Genomic DNA, 23,406 nt, shown 5'->3' with positions numbered 1-23,406 from the left:
GTCCAACTGAAAGAATATGTGGACCTAGAATATTGGTCACTAACTTTTGGGCATAAATATCACAGTGACTTATTAAAATCAAACCTTAAAAAGATCAAACTTGCTGTTACAGACTAAATTCTTGCATCCTCCCAAGTCCATATACTGAAATCCTAACCCTCAAAGTGGTGATAGCAGAGGTGTGGCCTTTGTAAGGTAATAAGGGTTAGATAAGGTCATGAGGTGGGATCCTTATTGATGGGATTAGTGTCCTTAAAAGAAAAGACACCAGAGAGCTTGCTCTCTCTTTCTGCTACATGAGGACACCATGAGAAGACCAGCAAGAGAGCTTTCACCGGGAACCAAATCAGCCAGCACCTTGATCTTGGACTTCAGCCTCCGGAACTATGAGAAAATAAAATTCTCTTATTTAAGCCATTTAGTGTGGAGTATTTTTTTTTTAAGGCAGCCTGAACTGACAATATACTCTTGTGCCCCCAGGTTTTGATTTTATATTTATTTGGGAACTGATTTTCATTTTAATTTATGAATGGGTACAATATTACCTAGAATCATAGAAACTCATAACTGATAGGAAACAGAACTCTCACCTAGTTTGATTGCCTATCCTATACATGAATCTTTTAAATGACATAGATTTCGACTAAATGGTCTTGGTAGCTATACTTGAACCCCTCTTGTGAGAGGCACTTACTTCATTTCCAGGCATTTCCATTTGATCTACTTCTGGACCAGATACTATCACTCTACTCTGTAGCTACAAAAAAAGGCACCTGCAAACCTTAAGACAGAGGTAGTATATCAAGCATCTATTATATTATAGAGGTTATCATCTTCATTGTGATACTTTTCTATTTCACAGATAAAGACATTAAGGCTAAAAAAAAAAAAAAGTAATTTACTAACAGTAAGATCTATAAGCACTAGAGAATCTGGGGATTGATTCCACAGCTCCGAATTCAATAATTATTCTCTTTTCACTGCACCAATAGTCTCTAAAGTATACTGATCTTGAAAACAGACGACATTAAAAAGTAAATATAAATAGAATTCCTAATATTTTCTTTTTAACGCCCACATTGGAGATTGCTATACTTTATTACATCAGCTCTCTTATAGCAGGTAGACAATAAAAAATTAGATCAGTGAAAGTACATCCATATTGAAAAATGCCAGAATCTAATGTTGGGACATCATGATTATTATTCTTTATACAAAGAATAGTAAATCTACTATTTTTAAATTATTTTCCAAGGAAGTACAAGATGCTAGAGTTAAAATCTTAACCTCCAAAAAGTCATACTATATCAATATTTCAATGGAGACATGTCAAGGAAAACTTGAGTTACAGATGTTATGCTGGAGTCACTGTAAATGGCTCCTTTCCTTTTGGAACCAATGGATTAAAAAGAGGCAATTAAGTTAGCTCACTAAAGGGCTTGACCACTGTAGCAAATTAAACTATTTAATTGTAAGCAGAGTTGTTGCTATAAGCGCTTTTTCATAAAGTTTTCTAACAGCCTTAGAAAGATATTCTGTATGAACTACCTTGTCTCTTTCTGTCCTAAAGAGACGGGATAGTTCATATAGAATATTATCTGTGTTATATTATCTATGCTAGGCAGTTAGAAGGAAGAAAAAAATCCCAAATGTTGTCAACTAAATTCTGCTCTCTATTAAATTAAGTGACTTTTTGAAAACATATTTGAGGTAGAAGGCAAGTTGTTTTGATTTGGTTTGGTTTGGTTTTGTGTGTGTGTCTTTTGCCTTTTTAGGGCTGTGCCCACAGCATGTAGAGGTTCCCAGGCTAGGGGTCGAATTGGAGCTGTGGCCACTGCCTACACCATAGCCACAGCAACGCAGGATCCGAGCTGCATCTGTGACCTATATCACGGCTCACACAGCAACACTGGATCCTTAATCTACTGAGTAAGGCCAGGGATTAATCCACATCCTCATAGATGCTAGTCAGATTCCTTCCCGACGAACCATGATGGTAACTCCCCAAAAGGCAAGTTTGACTTTTTTATTTATTTTTTTATATATGTATTTTTTTCTACCGCACAGCATGGTGACCCAGTTATACATACACGTACACATTCTTTTTTCTCACATTACGTGTTCCATCGTAAGTGACTAGACAGAGTTCCCAGTGCTACACAGCAGGATCCCATTGCTAATCCATCCCAAAGGCAACATTCTGCATCTATTTACCCCAAGCTTCCAGTCCCTCCCACTCCCTCCCCTTCCCCCTTGACAATCACAAGTCTATTCTCCAAGTCCATAGTTTTCTTTTCTGTGGAAAGGTTCCTTTGTGCCATATATTAGATTCCAGATATGTGATATCATATGGCATCTGTCTTTCTGACTTACTTCACTCAGAATGAGAGTCTCTAGTTTCATCCATGTTGCTGCAAATGGCATTATTTTATTCTTTTTTATGGCTGAGTAGTATTCCATTGTGTATACATACCACTTCTTCCTGATCCAATCATCTATCAGTGGACATTCGGGTTGATTCCATGTCTTGGCTATTGTGAATAGTGCTGCAATGAACATGCAGGTGCATGTGTCTTTTTTAAGTAGAGTTTTGTCTGGAAATATGCCCAAGAGTGGATTGCTGTGTCATATGGTAGTTCTATGTATAGATTTCTAAGATACCTCTATACTCTTCTCCATAGTGGCTGTACCAGCTTACATTCCCACCAACAGCGCAGGCTTCCCTTTTCCCACACTCACTCCAGCATTTGTTATTTGTGGACTTACGAATGATGGCCATTCTGACTGGTGTGAGGTGGTATCTCATAGTAATTTTGATTTGCATTTCTCTAATAATCAGGGACGCTGAGCATTGTTTCAAGTGCTTATTGGCCATCTGTATATCTTCCTTGGAGAAATGTCTATTCGGATATTTTGCCCATTTTTCAGTTGGGTTGTTGGCTTTTTTGCTGTTGAGCTGTGTAAGTTGTTTGTATATTTTAGAGATCAGGCCTTTGTCAGTTACATCATTTGAAACTATTTTCTCCCATTCCGTAAGTTGCTTTTTATTTTCTTTTTGGTTTCCTTTGCTGTGCAAAAGCTTGTCCATTTGATTAGGTCCCATTGGCAAGTTTTAAATAGAGAAATTTGTTGATCCATTATGAGTCAGAATAGTACACAAAGTGTCCTTTGTACATGGGATTTCCAAATATGAAGCTTACAGTAGAGTAATAACTCACTAATCCTCATTTTTCCAATATGAGGTTTGAGACAGGATAGTTTTATATAGAATTTAAAATTCTATAATTGTTGTGCAAATGTCCCTTGTTCAGTCCCATTAAAGCAAAAGTCAGAAGAGTAGAATTGCCCCCAGTTTCCACAGATGACAAAGACACTTCCTAGAGTTAGCACAGAGAAAAATCTGAGTTCTGCCCTTCTGGCATATGGGCAAAGAACCAACACCCGGAAAAAACAAATGTAGTCTTAAACACCCCAAGAGGTATGAAACTCCATTAAGAATTTTAATTACACCTGTAAAAACAAAATGCCAGTCCAATAAGAGGTGGTTTGAAAACTTTAAAAAGCAGAAAGGCCTTCACACCACAAAACTTATCAGTGAATCTTCTGCTGGTAACATTTCCTGTTGTAAATTAATATTTCAAAAAAAAAGATTCTCTACTAGGTCAAGGTTTTTTTCCTTTCCTTCTCGCTGAGACTTTTTAATTATTAAATCAGAAAATCCAGAGTTTTTAAAGAAAATCCAGAGTTTTTAAAGAAGTGATTACTTATTTTTTATGACTTTTTCATTTTTTTTCTTTAATGCAAAGATTTTTATGGGACTTAATCTGAAAAATATGGTTTTTTTCAACAATGGTATTTTTAGACACTTGAAAGAGATTAAAGGGGGTAAGAAATTATTATTTTTTTTATCCCAACTTTGACTACATTTTAGGAATCAGAGAGAGGAAAGAACACAGGGAATCTGTCTCACTTAACAATAAACTGCGGTGTCTAGGGCAACACTCAAGATACAGCTCATTAGATACCTTTCATGCACCAAGAATTGTGTGCTGATATCATTTCCACATCACCCTTTAGAATACAGAGGTCAGTAAATTGTCAAATGTCCCACAGCTGGAAGGTTGAAAGAGCCAGATTTGGAACCCAGTTCTGTATGATATTAAAGTCCAGATTTTTTCAGCTAAACCAGCCACCTCTCAGGCAGTCATTTTATCTCCCTAGGCTTCAATCTCAATTTCTTTATAAGTAAATAAAAGGGTTGAGTCAGAAGATCTTTAAGTTCCTTTCCAACTATAAGAAGTTATATCTCAGAAACTATAAACTTTATAAGCCCTGTAAAATTCAGTGAAACCAGTTTTATGAGAGGTAAATATTGATGCCACGTACCTAAAAACAAATAATATAGACAATTGGAACAATTATGTCAGACAGGAAGGTAAAGCTTAAATTATTTGCTTTCTGGAGTTTTTAACTGATGTGCAGTATATTTTAAAGTAGCTTTCTTTTTAAATTTGTGGATTTTTTTCAACTGTCATATATGCATTTGTGAACCACAATGGCAAAATGTTAAATATTTCATATTTTAATATATGATAAAGAATTGGTTTTAAGATACTTTCATGGAGGCCCATTTATTAAACACTTTGGTTTACTTTAAATTAACATAGTTTTTTTTTTTTTTCCTCTTACAGGGCCACACCCACAGCACATGGAGGTTCCCAGGATAAGGACTGAATCAGGGCTATAGCCACCAGCCTACGCCAGAGCCACAGCAACTCGGGATCTGGGCCTCGTCTGCAACCTACACAACTCACGGCAATGCCAGATCCTTAACCCACTGAGTGAAACCAGGGATCAAATCACTGTCCTCATGCATGCTAGTTGGGTTTGTTAACTGCTGAGCCACGATGGGAACACCTAAATTAATATAGTTTTGACTTTGAATTAATTTTTTAAAAAACAATAAAAAACTTTTTAAAGTTATATATATTTTACTTGATTTAGATTCAAAATACATATAAAGTATGTACCAAAATTAACCACATTATAGCATCAAAAACAGTGGGAAAAAAACCTGATTTTATGAACTGATGTATGGAAGTTTCTATACATCTTATACACTTATATATACTTATGTATGGAAGTTTCTATACATCTATACTTATTGTCAACTAGTATAGGTTTTGCTTGTACATGATGAAATAAGAAAACACATTTTAAGCTACTATTTTTAAGCTCTTCTCTCCACATAACATTTGGCAGGAATGGATAGTCTTCCTTTCCAGTAAATGAAAAACTAAATTAGAAATGTGTCCTATATTTCCCCTGTTTAACATCTTGAGCCCCTACATATAAGAATTTTACATAGATAAATGCAACTTGTAGATCTGGTGATGATAGCTTAGGGTCAAACTTGCAGGGTTTTTAGAAAATTTCAATATAATGTCCATTTCCTATATTTAATCAACAGTCTGGGGTATAAATTTGATAATTCAAATTTCCCAATCTGCTTATTGTATAGATTAATTAAAACTCTCCAGACTCTACTGTTTCTTAAAACAGCCAATTTCAATAGCCTTAGACTCAGGTTCTGACCAGCCCCCATTCCCACCTTGGTGTTAATCCCCTGTTGCCATCTCAGTGGAGGAAACACATCCAGCCTGCTAAGTTAATAGAAACCCACCTGGCACATGCCATTGTTTTATTTCCCCTGGATCCCAAATCCAACACCTTACCAAAAGCCCTATCATTTTTTTCTTCCTGAATATCTCTTAAACATGTTCATTTTTCTCTGTCACCCCACCATTGTCACCACTGGGTTAGTTATTTGAGCCTCTGTCATGACCTTGAAGCCACCACTTTCCCTATTACCACAGAGCCATTGCACATGATGTTAACTTCTCCTGGAAGGCCCTCCACTCCCACTTTTCCTCTTTAGGCTAACTCATCCTCAGATCACAGTTCTCAATCATCTTTCCTCAGGAAAGCCTTGTCTGACCTCCCTGACTAGATGAAGTCTGTATGACTTACCGTCATGGTCCTCAGAAGCTTCTCTCAGCAGGTATCACAGTTCATTCATTCACTCATTCCTTTAACATGTAATTAATAATCTCCTTCATGGAAAGCACTATGAGGATATGATGGTGGCAGAGCTCCTGTCCTCAGTTTAAGTTCTAGGATGGAGAAGACTAGAGGCCATTACATACAAGGACACGTAGAAAGATACTTGCCCTAAGGCAGGAGATACATTGGGGAATTGTTAAATCACGCTTCTTTGTGTGAGTCTTTGCTTACTGTTTGTCTCCCACAGTAGACCATAAGGGTCATAGCCGCTGGGACCATGCCTCAGTTTTGCATTGTCCATATGCTCTGTTCCTCCCTTTTACCCACTGCAACTACAAATTATCCTTCAAAACTAGAAAAATGTCACTTTAAGGAAAAAGTGGCTTGTTTATATTCTTATTCTTAAAATTTTTCATGAATCCCTTCCAGAAAAGGAAGAAGAATTCAAAGCATTCATCATTAAAAGGCACACTGCACCAGGTCTCAAGTTGAGAAATACACGAACACTGGTTTAAATGTTCAAGAATAAATGAGGTAACTGTCCAAAGACGGTATATTTTTAAATTTTTTTAATTGTTATTTCCCTATACAATTTTTTTCTACTGTACAGTGTGGTGGCCCAGTTACACATACATGTGTACATTCTTTTTTATCCCATAATCATGCTCCACCATAAGTGACTAGACATGGTTCTCAGCGCTACACAGCAGGATCCCATTGCTAATCCATTCCAAAAGCAATAGTTTGCATCTATTAACCCCAAGCTCCCAATCCATCCTACTCCCTCCCCCTTTCCCTCAGCAACCACAAGTCTATTCTCCAAGTCCATAGTTTTCTTTTCTGTGGAAAGGTTCATTTGTGCTGTATATTAGATATAAGTGATATCATATGGTATTTGTCTTTCTCTTTCTGACTTACTTCACTCAGAATGAGAGTCTCTAGTTCTATCCATGTTGCTGCAAATGGCATTGTTTTGTTCTTTTTTATGGCTGAGTAGTATTCCATTGTGTATATATACCACTGCTTCTTAATCCAACCATCTGTCGATGACATTTGGGTTGTTTCCATGTCTTGGCTATTGTGAATAGTGCTGTAATGAACATGCAGGTGCATGTGTCTTTTTAAGGAAAGTTTTGTCTGAATATATTCCCAAGAGTAGGGTTGCTGGGTCATATGATAGTTCTATGTATAGATTTCTAAGGTATCTCCATACTGTTCCCTATAGTGGTTGTACCAGCTTACATTTCCACCAACAGTGCAGGAGAGTACCCTTTTTTCCACACCCCCTCCAGCATTTGTTATTTGTGGACTTATTAATGATGGCCATTCTGACTGGTATCTCATGGTAGTTTTGATTTGCATTCCTCTAATAATCAGGGATGTTGAGCACTTTTTCATGTGCTTATTGTCCATCTGTATATCTTCCTTGGAGAAATGTCTATTCAGATATTTTGCCCATTTCTCAATTGGGTTGTTGGCTTTTCTGCTGTTGAGTTGTATAAGTTGCTTGTATAATTTAGAGATTAAGCCCTTGTCAGTTGCATCATTTGAAACTATTTTCTCCCATTCTGTAAGTTATCTTTTTTTCCCCCTCCTCTTTTGTGTGCCTTAAGCTTTCACAATGACAGATACAAAATATACAGAGACATGTAGGGAGGAACAGGGGCCATTTTAATATTTAGAACATTTTTTTCAGATTTTCAAATGTCAGCGCCAAAGGAAACAATTCTCGGCTTCTATGTCAAATTAATTATTTCAACCTTCCTCATCAAAAACAGGAAATGTCTACTTCTAAGTATACAATTTTGGACTCTGTTACAGCAAAGACTTAAAGGGCAAGGTTGACATTCTTAAACCAGTGCAAAACAAAACAAACTTTTAAAATTCTAAAGTGATAACTTCTCACTAGACAAAAAAGTCTGGCTCTTTTCTTTGATAAACAGTACTCTCCTGCTTAGCATCATTTAATTAAGTAGATGTACTTTCTTTATGCCAGTGGATTTTCACAAAGCTAAGAAGCAGTGAAATGAGAGCTCTTCTGTTTACATTTGGACAGATGCAGGCAATTCAGGTTCTCTTAATCCGGGAAGCATGAGCCTTTCCACCAAAGATGAAAATTTTCGTAATAAGCAAATATAAACAGGAAATCTCCTAGCATCCTTCAAGCAATGGTTCAGTTAATCATTTGCTTTTACAATGTTTTTCTCCAAGAACAGGGAAATGTTTAATAGCATATTCTTTTTTTTAATAACATATTCTAAATTATCCAAAACAGTGTCCCTTTTGCCTTTATACATTTTTTCATATCACATGTCTCTGAAATTTAGTAAAAGAAGGAAGTATTGTGTGAACGGTTTACTTTCAAATTTAACTTACAGTTAAAACTCAGTAACAGAAATATGTGTTTGCAGTTTGGTAATTTGTACGCAGGTCAACTCCTATTACAATGAGCAACTGTATGATGACAGAAGGAATTCCAGGCTCCATGCCATGGCCCTTTATTTTACATAATAATCCATACAACTAAACACCAACAAGTAAAATAAATGAATTTGGACATTCCCTCAGAGTTTGTTGAATTTCCTTGGCTGTATAGTCAATATTCAGTTCAAGAACTGGCACACTTCTGGGTATGTCTTCATTTAAAAAAACAAAAACAAAAAAACCAAAAAACCTCTATTTCCAGAAATTGGCACAGCATTGTAAATCGACTATACTTTAATCAAACAAACAACAAAACAAAAAACAACTCTATCGTGCACTACATTTCCCTCTCCATTACTCTAGCATAGTTCACCCTTAAAAGCTGGATGGTAATTAATTCTATAGAAAGAATTGAAGATGGCCTTGGGCCATCACCATAGAACCACTTGTTGTAACACAAAGCATTCCCATACTAGAGAAATGTGTTTGCATTCATGGTTTTACTGATGGCTTCAAATGAATGTTCCTACGTCACAACTACATCTGTTTGGATGCCTTTTTTCCCCCTTGGGTGAATGAACAAAGAGCTCGCCTGATGGAAATGAAGTCTACTTTCATCCTTGCCTTGTGTAGCTTTGAGTTGCTCTATTTGCTTATGCTTTCTTTCATAATTTAACAGAATCTAAAAATTATCACTAATCTGGTATCTTAAGAGCACTGAGTGAGTGGAAAAAAGACTTAAGCTCTATCAGAGCCCTGAAGATTTTAGCTCAAAATAAATAAATAAACAAACAAATAAATCAATAAATTTAAAGGAGGAGAATAATTAGAGACATACGCCAGGGTAGAACACTCATAGAAGTGATGACCCACTGATCAACTATTCATATTACTCGTTACATACACGAATTTGCAGAACCTGATTGATTGAAGTGCTCAGTGATGGAAGTATAATTCATTCTTTTGGAACTGCCCTGAAAGTTTGATATTCAAGACATTTCAACTTTAAATAATGTGTTTTCTGCATGCATCCAAAAATACAGGTGTCCAATATCATGCCAGTAGGCATATGGAAATGAACAGTAAGGCATATAAACTGGCTGAAAGAGAATTCCCATCAAATGTCAACCAGGCCACAGAGACACAAGTCTTCATTTGTTAATAAGCTGTGTGCAGTCAGAGAACTGAAAGCTAACTAAGGATTTCTCACAAGCCTGATCATGAAAGCACAGTATTCAAACCAAAAGAAAACAGTAAAAAGTTAAATGTACACATTTTTAGAAAGGAAATGAAAACAAAAGGTACTTACACTTTTGCTCCGAGGAAGCAAATCACAGGTATTTTTTTTCATGGTGGTGTTTTAAGTAATTAAACAGACAATAGTTGTTTCCAACGTCACTGCTCTCACTGCAACAATTATCCACTCAAAAACCAATTGGCATTCTGAAGAAAAAGGCAAGGAAATGTTTAATCAAGTATATGATTAACATATGTACTTTGAAATGCTGTCTTAGAGTAGGACAGTAATTCTTAAATTATTCATCAGAACCAGCTAAAATGGTGCTGTGTTTTAAGCAATAAAAGTGCACACAAGAAACATTTCCAAAAGAGCTTTTGTTAAAATGTAAGTTAGAGATTCAAGCTCCATCTGTTTTTATTACATATACAAGTCTACATTTCTAGTGGCTGAAAAAAAAAAAATGGTATGGTAGCTACAACCGAAAGTTACACATGTGAAGTGAAGATGCATACTGAATTGTGTACATGCTGATTCTTGCAGGTAAGCTGAGGACCCCTCAGTTTTCCACAAAGGGATCACTAAGGTAGCTTTGTTCACTGTTGGAATTGTACCCACATCTGAAAGCCCTTTAAACACTGCATCATGGCTCCTTGTTTCATTAGCGATAATCTATAGTACATCAAAGCCATCCCAGTGGCTCTTCAGTAAATTGAAAGAGCTCTCTACTCCTTTTGTTCAAAGAGGTTGTAAAGAATGGTTGAGAGAAACTGTTTACCTAGTTAAGCAATAACTATTATTTTAAAGAATATAGGAGTCGCCACATGAATGACATGATAGCTTCGTTATGTAACTGCACTTCCACTTGACACTAAGAAGACTGTCTTGAGTTTTGAAAAAAGAGCAGAAAGCATAGTTAGATGTATAGTGTTCATGATATTCAGCTATGTCTGGACATGACTTATACTCATAGGGTATATTTGCAACTGGGCTAAAGTGTCTTGTGGGAAAGAGATTATTCTAAGGGAAAGAGGATGAGGGAGACCAGCCTGACCAAACCACAAGAACCCTGACCTTGTAGGTATAGACTGATGCTAACAAGAGCAGGTAGTTCCATCTTTTAGATTCATTCTAAACTTCTCAGAAGACTTGTGTGTGGGGGGTGAAGGGAAAGAGTAACAGTGAGCAAGGTCTGAAGGAGTTTGTTTTGCTAAAATGATTGAAAAACTTTAAAGGGCAGAGTAGTGTGAATCATACATTCAAAAAAATAAAATAAAGTAATTGTGCAGACTTTAAAAAAAACACACACACAACTAAAGGGGGGAGGACTCTAGGGTAACCAGTGTGGGGGCCCCTGGAGGAGACCAATCCACAGCAGCAGGAGAACCCAGAGGTCCCAACACCAGAGCACAGGGACCTTCGGCAAGCTCTCCAGCAGCACCTGCAGGAGCACGCTCTCAAGGCTCAAAGATTTGTTTCAACACATGTGAGTCACCACTCAAGACTTAGGGGAAAAAAAGGGGGGAGATACTTTAAATGATGCCAGAGATCCCATAGCAGCAAAGTGGATCTAGAACCAGAGAAATAGCATTTATTACTGCTAAAGAATATCCCTTGATTCAACTTGGGACCCAGAGGGCACCAAGGAAGAAAGCCTTTTTCTGGGGTTGATAAAAATGCTTGCCTGAGGTTAAATAAAAATGCATAATCAAATAGTGAATTGCTAGAATAAACATGGTTTCTTTGAGTGTGTATGGGTTATTTTTTTAAGGGAGTGGGAATGCAGGGAGGAGCTGACCTACAAATGTTAATTTCTCAACTAGTCTACCTCCTCCAGAAATTTAGTCAACTTTACGGATTAGTTCTAATGCCAAGCATTTCATATGTTCTCCAAAAATGTGAGATCATGTTATTCACCTAGATCAATTTAAGAAGTGAACAAAATAATATAAATTGTGAACTAAATATTTCATAGCCAGGGAGGAAAAAATATCAGCTAAATGCTGTAGGAATCTTACTATCAGAGAACAACTCATTCAAAATATTTAATTATTCATTATTTAATGAGTACCCTTAAGGGTAACCAAGCAACAGTTGCCCCTAGCAGACTAGTGACTCAGTGGTTCTAAATTAACAAAAAAGTCAGATCAGACAAATTATGGAGTTGACCCGATAAGTTTTGCTGAATTAATCAGATTTTGCCTTTACATCTTTAAAGACCATCATCAAGACATACTTTCCTACAGGAATTTACAACCTGTAGAAATTGGAATAGGCAAAGGGATTTATCAGAAAACTGATGGCTGACAGGATGGCTCTTCTTAGCCTGTTACACTTAAGAGGCAGCATGGTCTTGCTAAGGGGATATATGGACCTTGAAATCAAATAGACTTAGTACAGAATTTCTGCTCTCCAGTGGCATTCTGCATAGGTTTAGGTAGTTACTTAACCACTCTGAGCATTTTCCAGATTTGAAGAAGGGAGATAATAACACTCATGCCTGTTTAAATGAACTAATGAGCATAAAGTAGTGTCTCTTTGGCACACAGACAATGCTTGGTTATCATCACCTTCATCATCGCCCATTGTTACTACCTTTTCTCCCCTTAATATCAAATGGCAAGCAAGCACATTTTCCCCCTTAAAGTTCCAAACTCTTTCAATAAAAGAGCCTTAGGCAAATATAGTTTCAATTAAGTAGCAATGAACAATGTATCAGTTTGGGTCCCAGGAGTAAACAGGAAGTATGTTGATATTAGGATCATTTAAGGAGGGTTTAGTAAAGAGACTACTTTAAAAAGATGTGAGAAAGAGGAATCCACAAAGGATGGTGAAGTGGCTGGAGCTAACGATAATGGAGTTTTTAACCAGCCCCCAGTCTAAAGGGACAAGGAGAGAGATGGGTCACCAATACCTAGGAGGAAACAGCTATAGAGTAGGCTGCCTGGGGAAGGAAGGTACTCCCTGGGATGCAGGTGGCCTCAGATGACCCTGAAGGGAAAGCGGTGAGGGGACAAACTTGATTTCATTCTTTTCCAACCCTCTGATCTCCTGTTGGAACCCCTCACTGGCCAAAGGCAACAAAGCCAGAGGGCAAAGAAAGCTATTGCTGTAAACCTCATTGGTCAGCCTCCCAGGGCAGAAAACCTCCCAGGGTGGGGCAGGGAGGACAGTGAAGCTGGAGGGGACAGGAAGGCTATGCCACACAAATCTGGCCTGCAGTCTGGGAAGAGGATTTTGTCCTTGCGCTATCTTACCTCATCAGAAGAAAAACATCTATCATGTATCTTTTTTTGGCTTTTTAGGGCCGCACCTGTGGCATATGAAGGTTCACAAGCTAGGGGTCAAATCAGAGCTACAGCTGCCAGCTTACGCCACAACCACAGCAACACTGGATCAAAGACTCATCTGCAAGCTATACCACAGCTCATGGCAATGCCAGATCCCTGACCCACTGAGCGAGGCCAGGGATCAAACCCACAGCCTCATGGTTCCGAATCGGATTCGTTTCCGCTGCATTACAAGGGGAAACTCCTATCATGTATCTTTAATCCTCCCAACAAACCTTGAGGTGGATATTGTTAATATCTTATCCCCGTTGCACACAAGAGGAAATCAGCTCCAGTAAATAGTAGCAGAACGAGGATTCAAACCTGATTTGTCTGACTACAAACTCCACATGTTTGTCTAGCCTGCCATCTTGCTTTGCTGCCAAAATCATGAACCAATGCATTTTATTGATTATCAACAAGGGTAAACCTCTGCAAATATCAAAGCTGAGCTTATGCCCCAAAGAATGTCAGATAAAAAAGGTCTATTCTCAGGAAGGCTGTTTTCTTAGTTCCTCCAATTTCCTCCCTCAGCAAAGATAATACCATGAGACAGCAGAAATGCTTTCTCCCTCCAGGTGCACTAAAAAGCAAGCCAGGTGGGGGAAGCCTCGCACAGGCAATTTCATTACTAGAGGAGTTTCCACATAAAAGTTAATTAGGGAGAAGGAAGAGTCAGCTCCTGCAGAGAGAACACTTTAGAAATAAAAATGGAGAGAGCAGCTAAGTAAGATACATGGTGCTGGCACATTCAGAGGCAGAATCTGAGCCAGAGCACCGGAAATAAATTTTGCTGCCTTGATGCAAGGAAGGAGAGTTAAGACAGGTTCTTTCCTGGAAATTTAGGATTTATGGAGTGGAAACGCCTCATTGTACACCTCACTGGTCAGCCTTCTGCATTGCGTATCAGAAGCAATAGGTTCCACCTCAATCACTTTGTCATGTACAGGAGCTGGACAGTATTAGGAAAATCCCTTATCTTTTTTCTTCTACCAGTTGCCTGCTTCTCTATAAAGATAAAAATATTTCTATAATCTACCTCATAGGGTTGTTATGGGGCTAACTAGATAATGTCTGAGAAAGTTTTCTGGAAACTATTACAAAGTTCCCTGCAAATGTAAGAAAATTCTATTTACTTAAACATCAAATACGCCAATGCAAGATGACATTCTAAATATAAGTGAAAAAGAGTTCTAATTATCTTCAAATATTTTATACATTTTATATATTTCAGAGGCAACATTTTATTCTTTACCTCCTTTGGAACTAATATTTTTCTTTTGCATGATAATTCAGTGTATGTTATGACTGCGAAATCATAAAGCTACTCAGATGCATTAATATAAAAAATATATATTTTTTATCATCTCATATGTTCCAGGTACTGTGCTCATCTTTCAGATAACCACCAAACTTTGTAGATTCAGGGGGAAAGGATTGTTAGGGTGCAGGTTCCCACAAATGATCACGGGATAATAGATTTGTCTCCAATTTAATATCTTCTCCAACTCATCAAGGTAGATTTTTCAAGGGCTCTGCATAAAATAGACATTAAAGTGAAACCAGGATAGGCACTCTCTTTCCTTGATTAGATTGTATTCTAAAAAGAAAAATAAGATTAGATTGTATTCTAAAAAGAAAAATAATGGATATGGCACATATTTGAAAAAAAAAGAAAAAAAGAAAGATCTCTATCTAAGACAGTCACAATGAACTGCAGTAAAAACAAACTCAATTTATCTAGGATCATCTACCAAAACACATTCAGGCAAGAAATTAGGAGGCAGCAATGCAAGAACAAAATACTGAAAAAGTTAAAAGAAGGGAGGCATATGAGGGAATAAAAATCAGACTTTTCATGAAAGTTTGAATGGTTACCATAGCTCCTATGTGCCCACTAATTTACCCTCCCCACATATACAGTATGTAACTTGGACATCTGCCCAGGCTTCTTCTGCTAAATCTCTGGCAGAGACAAAGGAAGAAAGTAAAGTTCTACTTTCTAAAGTTGTTGAATTAAGAAGGCCACCTCTTGGTCCAGATCTAAAGATTACCACAGGGGTTTCCTGCTTTTTAAATCTCCTTTTTTGTAGTGTATCCTGGGAAATCTATTTCTTATCTGAGCTCCAGCTAGAAGCTATGAGATCTCAAATCTAGAAAGAGTTCACAGTATCAGTGAGGAAACTGAGGTATAGGAATGTACCTAATCTGCCTAGGATCACAGAGCTACCTCCTGGGACAAGGAAGGAATTAGACTCTGCACTCTGTGTCCATGCCCCATCCAGCTGATGAATCTGCCCTGCAGTGGTTCTCCTAAAACTTGCTCCATAGGCCAACCTACATGCCCCTTTCAGTGTGCCCAGGAAAGCTCAATAATATAGTTCTTTCTGGAGCCAGTGAAATCTACTTACAACACAAGGATGGCCCTCTATTAGCAGAGCATGCTCCTGCTCTAGAAGGCAGGACCTCCACACAGTGACCTCTATGTCACTATGGTGTTTCAGCCAGAAGAACCAGGTGATGTGTATTTAACTCTTCAATCTGACTTTGTCTCATCCTCTGTTCTCCACCACCCACCCTCACCTGAATGGTCCAATCCCTCTTAGACCGGACACATGCAGATTTCCAACTTCTATCCCTAAATACAAGCTCTTAAAGTATCCTATTTTCCATCTTGCCATTTTTTTCCATTCCTCAATGTCCTGCAAAAGTTCTTTCTTTGAAGAACAATTTACCCTGCTGCTCCAAATCATCATTTTCTGCTTTCTCTGAATTCTAACAATAAAGGCTATGTTGCACCACAAAATCATATACCATCTTCCATTTTTTCACTAATTGTTTTATAGGTTTAATCTTTGCTTCCTCAATAGAGGGTTGAATAAAATCAATTTTAATGCCTTTTCCACACTTTGAATTACATGACTATAAAATACAAATTCCAAAGGTTGAGAGTAATTCATTATCCTTCCTTTTGCAATTTTCACAGTGTTTAACATAGTACTGAACACTCAGCAACTGCTTCACAAAATATATTTTAAAAAGAGATGAATAAATCAATAAAAAACATGAGCATTTAAATGTATAAGCGGTGTAAAACTAAAAAGTATATAAAAATGTGGAATATACTCAATCACAGCATTCACCAAAAAAAAGAAAATTAAAATCTCAAGATTTTCATCTTGCTTAAAAATTATCAAAGTTAAAATTAAAAAAAAGTTTGATAATGGTGTATATATGATGAAATATATATTTCATATTGCTTATCAGCTTCAAAATGACATTCAGAAAGGAATTTGGTGATAAAATACCAAGAGCTGAAATGGCGTTATATATTTTTATATAGTTATTCAGAACAAAACATGAAGTATGGAAAGTGCTTTATGTGTAACAGCATTCTCAGCAATGCTAATTATAAAAATTTGGAAACAATTTTGACATCTAATAATAATGGAATAGCTAAATAAAATATGAGAGACTTCACAACACACTATGCAGTTAAAAATATATTTTTACAAGGTATTTTAATTACGTGAGAAAACGACTCTACTATAATGTCAAATGAAAAGAGCAATATTAAAGTTGTATATAAAGAATGATCCTCTTTCATACCCTGAGTTCTCTTGTGCTTCACATTTATGCATCTGGAAACCTGCCAGAGGTCTCCACTTGGACAACCCACAGGCATCTCAAACATAACATGTCCATATATGAACTCAACATTTTCTCCTTCTTCATTCCCAAATATGTACCTTCTTCTGTCTTCTGTCAGTTGATGGCACCACCATCTGCTCAGCCACCCTAGCCCAAATCCCTAGCCTCCTCCACTCCTTGGTCACCCATCAGTGGCCGCATCCTGTCAGAGTCCCTGGCAAAGATTTCCCACCTCTATCTTTGCACATATCCCACCACTAGGATCCGGTCTTTCAGAGTTTGACCTACACGATCGCAGGTACCATCTAATATACTTCCTTGTCATCCACATCCCCTGCTTGTGTCTCCAAACATCATATTTCACTCACTTGTCATACTGAATCACGTGTAGTTCCCCATACATTCTATGCTGCCTCCCACTCCTGAGTCTTTGGTTTTGTTCCCTCTTCCTCTTCCCTACATCCCCTTCCTGCCTTCTTGATTATTCTTGTTGCAAGACTCAGTTGAAGTGTCATCTCCTTCTGGAAAAGCTTCCTGATTCTCCCACCAGCAACAGCCCCAGCCCCAGCCCCAGCCCCCATGGCCAGCCCCTTGTCCCTTCCCCACATTGCTTTCTGAATGACCCCAAATGCATATTTGACAAATTATACCATAATGATCTGTGTCTCACTCTCGCCACCATTCTGACTCTAAGAGCCTTGAGGGCAGAAAACATTTCATGTTTGTATACACAATCATCACAGAACATGCACTCAAGACTTTTTTTTTTAATTGAATTCTGCCAAATCGAACCACTTCCCTTGACTAGAAGTATTAGAAGGAAAGTACATTTTGTCCCTACACTAAAAAAAATCAAATATTTTCCTTTGTAGTTTATACTCACACAAAACCATCATTTTATTCCCCCTTCTTCCCCCAAAATAATAACAGTAGTCCCTCTTCTTCGTTCACTTGACATTTACTAGACACTTGTGGTAGGCAATCAACCATGCTAGAGGCCAGGGATGCAAAGATAAATATGATAAAAATCTCTCTCCACCAGGACATTAGAGGTGGGGAGAGGCAAACAGCACAACACACTGAGTTTCTGACAGAGGGACCCAGAGGAGGCAGAAAGTGATTCATGTGCCTAATGGTTGCAAAGTCTGTTCTGAGTTATTCCACTCTTATGCACACTTTGTTTTACATTATTCGAATACCGCTTCATATACAGATGTTTTCCCCCCAAGTAGAGGGAAAGGAACATAGAAGTTGGGACTGGCAGTTCCTTTCCCCTCTTTGCACATCTGGTCAGACCTCTGTCTCTGCAGAAGAGGTGGCTGTAGAACTACACATTCAGAAAGTGTTTTGTGGAGTTGCCATTGTGGCTCAGTGGTTAACGAATCCGATTAGGAACCACAAGGTAGCAGGTTTGATCTCTGGCCTCATTCAGTGGGTTAAGGATCCAGCGTTGCCCTGAGCAGTGGTGTAGGTGGAAAATGTGGCTCGGATCCCACGTTGCTGTGGCTGTGGTGTAGGCTGGCGGCTATAGCTCCAATTAGACCCCTAGCCTGGGAACCTCCATATGCCACAGGTGTGGGCCTAGGAAAGGCAAAAAGACCAAAAAAAAAAAAAAAGAAAAAAAGTGTTTTGCAAATGCTTGTTAAATGAATAATGCACAGGTGACAACATTTATGTAAGAGAATACAAGCCGCCTTTGATTTCAGCACAAACTTATAAAATAATTGATATTTTGGAAAATAAAAGCGAATCATTTGGCTCCTAATGTAGCTCACTGCTTAACTTTAAAGGATATGGGATCACCAAAATATCTGTTGTTTCAACGCTTACCTGGACCAGTATTTCAAAATAGTTCGGCTCTGTCATTTAGCAGCAAATAAATTACATTTCTTTCTGGGATTCTGTGATTTGTGGCCTCCTCCCTACCTTAAATAATTGTTAACTCCCTAAAACACAACTCTTCACCCTAAATAAATGGCCAAGGACTTTCCAATTCATCTATCACAAACGTAGGGTCTGTTACTTGAGGATATTTCACTCTGGTTTTAGCTTCCTGCTGCAGTGAGCAAAGTTACAACAGAAGCTCCTTTTCAACAATTTTGCTGACCATATCCCTCCCACTGCCTCATTATGGTGCCCTGCCCAGCCTGGGCAGCGGGCGGTGACTACAGCAGTCTTGTCCTGTGAATCATAGGACACTGTAGTACGTAGCCTGCTGGTCTGCAGCCAAGATGGAAGGAGCCTCTGAGATGTGTCATTGTCAGCTCAAATACAGCAGATCCATTGAGAGCCCCAGGACAAAAAACCCTCTGTCATCATGTGAAAAAACAAAATAATAGCGAGACTCTCTTCATAAAATTTCTAGTTTGAGCAGTTCACTACCTCCAAAAGAAGGTGGAGTTCACTGATACCTTGAGGCTTTTTATTTTTTCAATACTTTTCTGCCATATGTTAGATCATAGTAAAAGTCCACATCTGAATACCTTTAAATTAGCGAAGTGATCAAATAGCACTGTCACTGAAAGCTGTGGGATGGATGCTCAGATGGTAATCTACAAGTCATGCATAACAATCCATAATCTGTACATTCCATCCTGAGATGAACCAGTCTACCTCTCTCATTAAAACAAGAAAAATATCATGTAGATGATGGATAATAGGTGGATGGATAGATGAAGGATGGATGGATAGATAGAAAGATGAGAGAGAGAGACAGAGAGAAAGGGAGAGGAGGAGAGGTATTTTGGAGAGGGAGAATAAATACTCATGTCCTTGACCCTGGATTCTATGATGTGTGGCTTTCTCAATCTGACCTGTAGAAGCAGAACTCTCTAAATTATAGTGAGCCAGACTCCTACAGAAGTTTCCTTTGAAATCCACACACCCCTTTGTTCCTCAGTTGCTTCCATCTATCAGTTAGCAATGGATCCTACTTTTTATTTTCCTAAAAAAAAATCTACATTGTGTACAACTCACTTAATAAAAATTACAACTGAATTATTTTAAGACCTAGTGATACTATGGGTTTAGATTACATGGGATACAATTAGAATTTGAAGAAAAGAAAATAAAAAGATTAAAAGGACCTGAGAAGTTAGCAGAGCACCATGAAGATCTATTTAAGGCAGGAGTTTGAAGGTTTATTCTAATGAGGCTTCCATAGGAGAACTTTTATCCTAACACCAAGTAACTCAGTACCCTCAAACTATCATTTCTCCCTGATTAACAATGGCTACCCAAGAAGTCACTGCCTGCAGATTACACAAACAGAAGAAAAACAAAGCATAAAATGGAAATGTTCAATTTTAACTAAAATAAACATAAACAAGGAAATTAACGCAATCAAAAAACCAATGATTAGGAGTAAGAACCCAAACCTCCAGGTTCTCTGCCCCTTACCAAGTAACAACCCCATTAGCATCCTTCAAGGGAATGAGCCCACTGTGGTGGAGTCATTAACACACTGACAGTGAAAACTGTAAATGCCCCTTAATTTTAGTTGGAGCCAAGGAACAAATTTTTAATCAACAGTAGAAAGTGTTTTTCTAATGTTAAAATTAAAACAACAGCAGGGAAAAAAATCTAGACAATAAATTTGGAATTTTCTTTTGGTTCAAGAGTTTTACTATTCTTCCATTTTATTGTGAATGTGAAAGTTACAAACAACAAAGTCAAGATCTATTGAGGCAAAGATTAAAATACTCTTCTTCCATAAGAGAGTCATTTTCAAATTTTTCTTTCTTTCATATTGTGTATATGTAGGAGATAGAATCAAGTCAACTCCTTCAGAAGAGTCCCATGTTTTTTCCCTGTTTTCAGTCTTATGAAGAGGTCTTTAGCTCACTTCATTCCAGAAGAAGGAATTTTAAGATATTACCTGAAGAAGAATAATTTACATTAGAAAATAAAAGGCAAGCAACCCAATAGGAGAAGATATTTTCAAATGATATGTCTCATAAGAGATTAATATCCAAAATATATAAGAAGCCCATACAACTCAATATCAAAAGACTCCAAACAACATGGTTAAAAAAATAGGGACAGGAGCTGAATAGGCATTTTTCCAAAGAAGACATTCAGATGCCCAACAGGCACATGAAAAGATGCTCAACCACTAATCATCAGGTAAATGCAAATCAAAACCACAATGAGAATTACCTCACACCTGTCAGAATGGCTTTTATCAAAAAGATAAGAAATACCTATGGAATGGGAGAATATAGTGTCAAATAATGCAAGCGACAAGTGCTTTATCTCCAAAATATACAAACAACTCATACAACTCAACAGCAAAAAAAAAAAAAAAAAAAAAAAAGGAAAAAAAAGGAAAAATGGGCAGAAAACCTGAATAGACATTTCTCTAAAGAAGACATACATATGGCCAATGGGCACATGAAAAAAAAAAATGCTCACCATCACCAATTTTTAAAGAAATACAAATTAAAACTACAATGAGGTACCACTTAACATAGGTCAGAATAGCCATCATTAGTCTACAAATAACAAATGCTGGAGAGGGTGTGGAGAAAAGGGAACCCTCCCACACTGTTGGTGGGAATGTAAATTGGTACAACCACTATGGAAAACAGTATAGAGGTACCTCAGAAAACTAAATATAGTGCTGCCATATGATCCAGCAATCCCAATCCTGGACATATGTATAGCTGGACAAAACTTTGTTTTGTTTTGTTTTGTTTTTTGTCTTTTCTAGGGCCGCACCCACAGCATATGGAGGTTCCCAGGCTAGGGGTCTAATTGGAGCTATAGCCACCAGCCTATGCCAGAGCCACAGCAATGTGGGATCCGAACCATGTCTGCGACCTATACCACAGCTCATGGCAACTCCGGATCCTTAACCACTGAGTCACTGAGCGAGGCCAGGAATCAAACTTGCAACCTCATGGTTGCTAGTCGGATTCGTTAACCACTGAGCCACAACGGGAATTCCAGGACAAAACTTTCATTGAAAAAGATACATGCCCCCCCACCAAGTTCATTGCAGCAACTATTCACAATAGCCAAGACATGAAAACAACCTAAATGTCCATCAACAGATGATTGGATTAAGAAGATGTAGTATATATACACAATGGAATACTACTCAGCCATAAAAAAGAACAAAACAATGCCATTTGCAGCAACATGGATGGAACTAGAGACTCTCATACTAAGTGAAGTAAGTTAGGAAGGGAAAGACAAATAACACATGATATCATATATCTGGAATTTAATATATGGCACAAATGAACTTATCTGAAGAAAGGAAACAAACTCATGGACATGGAGAACAGCTTTGTGGTTGCCAAGAGGGAGGGGGAGGGAGTGGGATGGACTGGAAGTTTGGGGTTAGCAGATTCAAACTATGGTATTTGGAATGGATAAGCAATGAGATCCTACTGTACAGTGCAGGGAACTGTATCTAGTCACTTATGATGGAACATGATGGAGGATAATGTGAGAAAAAGAATGTGTATACACACACACACAAACACATTATATATATTATGATTGGGTCACTTTACTGAACAGCAGAAATAGAACATCGTAAATCAACTATAATAAAAACTTTAAAAAAAAGATAAGAAATAACAAGCGTTGCTGAGGATGTAGAGAAAAGGGAATCCTAATACAGTGTTGGTGGGAATGTAAACTGGTACAGACACTATGGAAAATAGTATGACAGTTCATGAAAAAAATTAAAAACAGAACTACCATATGATCCAGCAACTCCATTCCTATGTATACAGACAAAGAAAATGAAAGCACTAATTTGAAAAGATATATGCACTCCAATATTTATAGCAGTGTCATTTCCAATAGCCAAGTAATGGAAGCAACCTAAGTGTCCATCAATAGACAAAAGAATAAAGAACATGTGTATTCACACACACACATTGGTTTACTACTCAGCCACATAAAAGAATAAAATTTTGCCATTTGTAATAACACTGATGGATCTGGAGGGTATGCTTAGTGAAATAAGTCAAAGACAAATACTGTATGTTTTCAATTATATGTTCAATCCAAAAAAATGAAACAATGAATATAACAGAACAGAAACAGACTCACAGGAAACAAACTAGTGGTCACCAGTTGAAAGGGGGGAGGTGGGAGGGGCAAGATAGGGGGAGGGGATTAAGAGGTACAGATTACTAGGTCTAAAATAAATAAGATACAAGGATGTAATATACAACCCAGGGGATACAGCCAATATTTTATAATAGCTTTATACAGAGTATAATCTATAAAATGTCTAGTTATGGTGTTGTACACCTGAAACATATCATGTTGTAAATCAGCTATATACTTCTATTATTTTAACCTAAATAAATTAACTAAATAAATATTCAGAGATGAAAAGGAAAAGAGGAAAATGAATTACTACAATAGTATAAGTTTTGGAATTCGTCATACCTGGATTCAAATTCTGTTTGGACCATTTCCTAATAGCCTGAAGACTACACTTTTGAATATCAAGTTCACTTTTTTTGAATATCATGAACTTGATGTTCAAATGTAACACTTTTGAATATCAAGTTCATGATTAATATAAATGTAACCATGGAAACCCACACTGCAGGGGTACAGTGGAGACTAAATGATGGGCCACTGTGTCAGCATATACTAAACATTGTACCAGGATCAAAGTACATATTCCTTCAATGTTAGCTTCACTTTATTTTGTTCACCCTTTACTTTGAG

At 37.5% G+C, this 23,406-nt stretch overlaps 1 protein-coding gene across 2 annotated transcripts in view; it reads right to left on the bottom strand.

Annotated features, from left to right (window-relative positions):
* The window catches only part of PDE4D (phosphodiesterase 4D), a 1,473,810-nt gene that overhangs the window by 1,158,117 nt on the left and 292,287 nt on the right, over window positions 1-23,406 (bottom strand). For both annotated transcript variants that reach the window (XM_047756094.1, XM_047756021.1), the window contains exon 3: window positions 9,797-9,930. In XM_047756094.1, the coding sequence (XP_047612050.1) occupies window positions 9,797-9,838 (42 nt within the window). In that variant the 5' untranslated portion in view covers window positions 9,839-9,930. The remainder of the gene's footprint in view (window positions 1-9,796; window positions 9,931-23,406) is intronic.

This window comes from Phacochoerus africanus, chromosome 1, assembly GCF_016906955.1.
Source record: "Phacochoerus africanus isolate WHEZ1 chromosome 1, ROS_Pafr_v1, whole genome shotgun sequence".
NCBI lineage: Eukaryota > Metazoa > Chordata > Mammalia > Artiodactyla > Suidae > Phacochoerus > Phacochoerus africanus.
The sequence above is the reverse complement of the archived record's forward strand: the minus strand, read 5'-3'. Positions and strand labels throughout refer to the sequence as shown.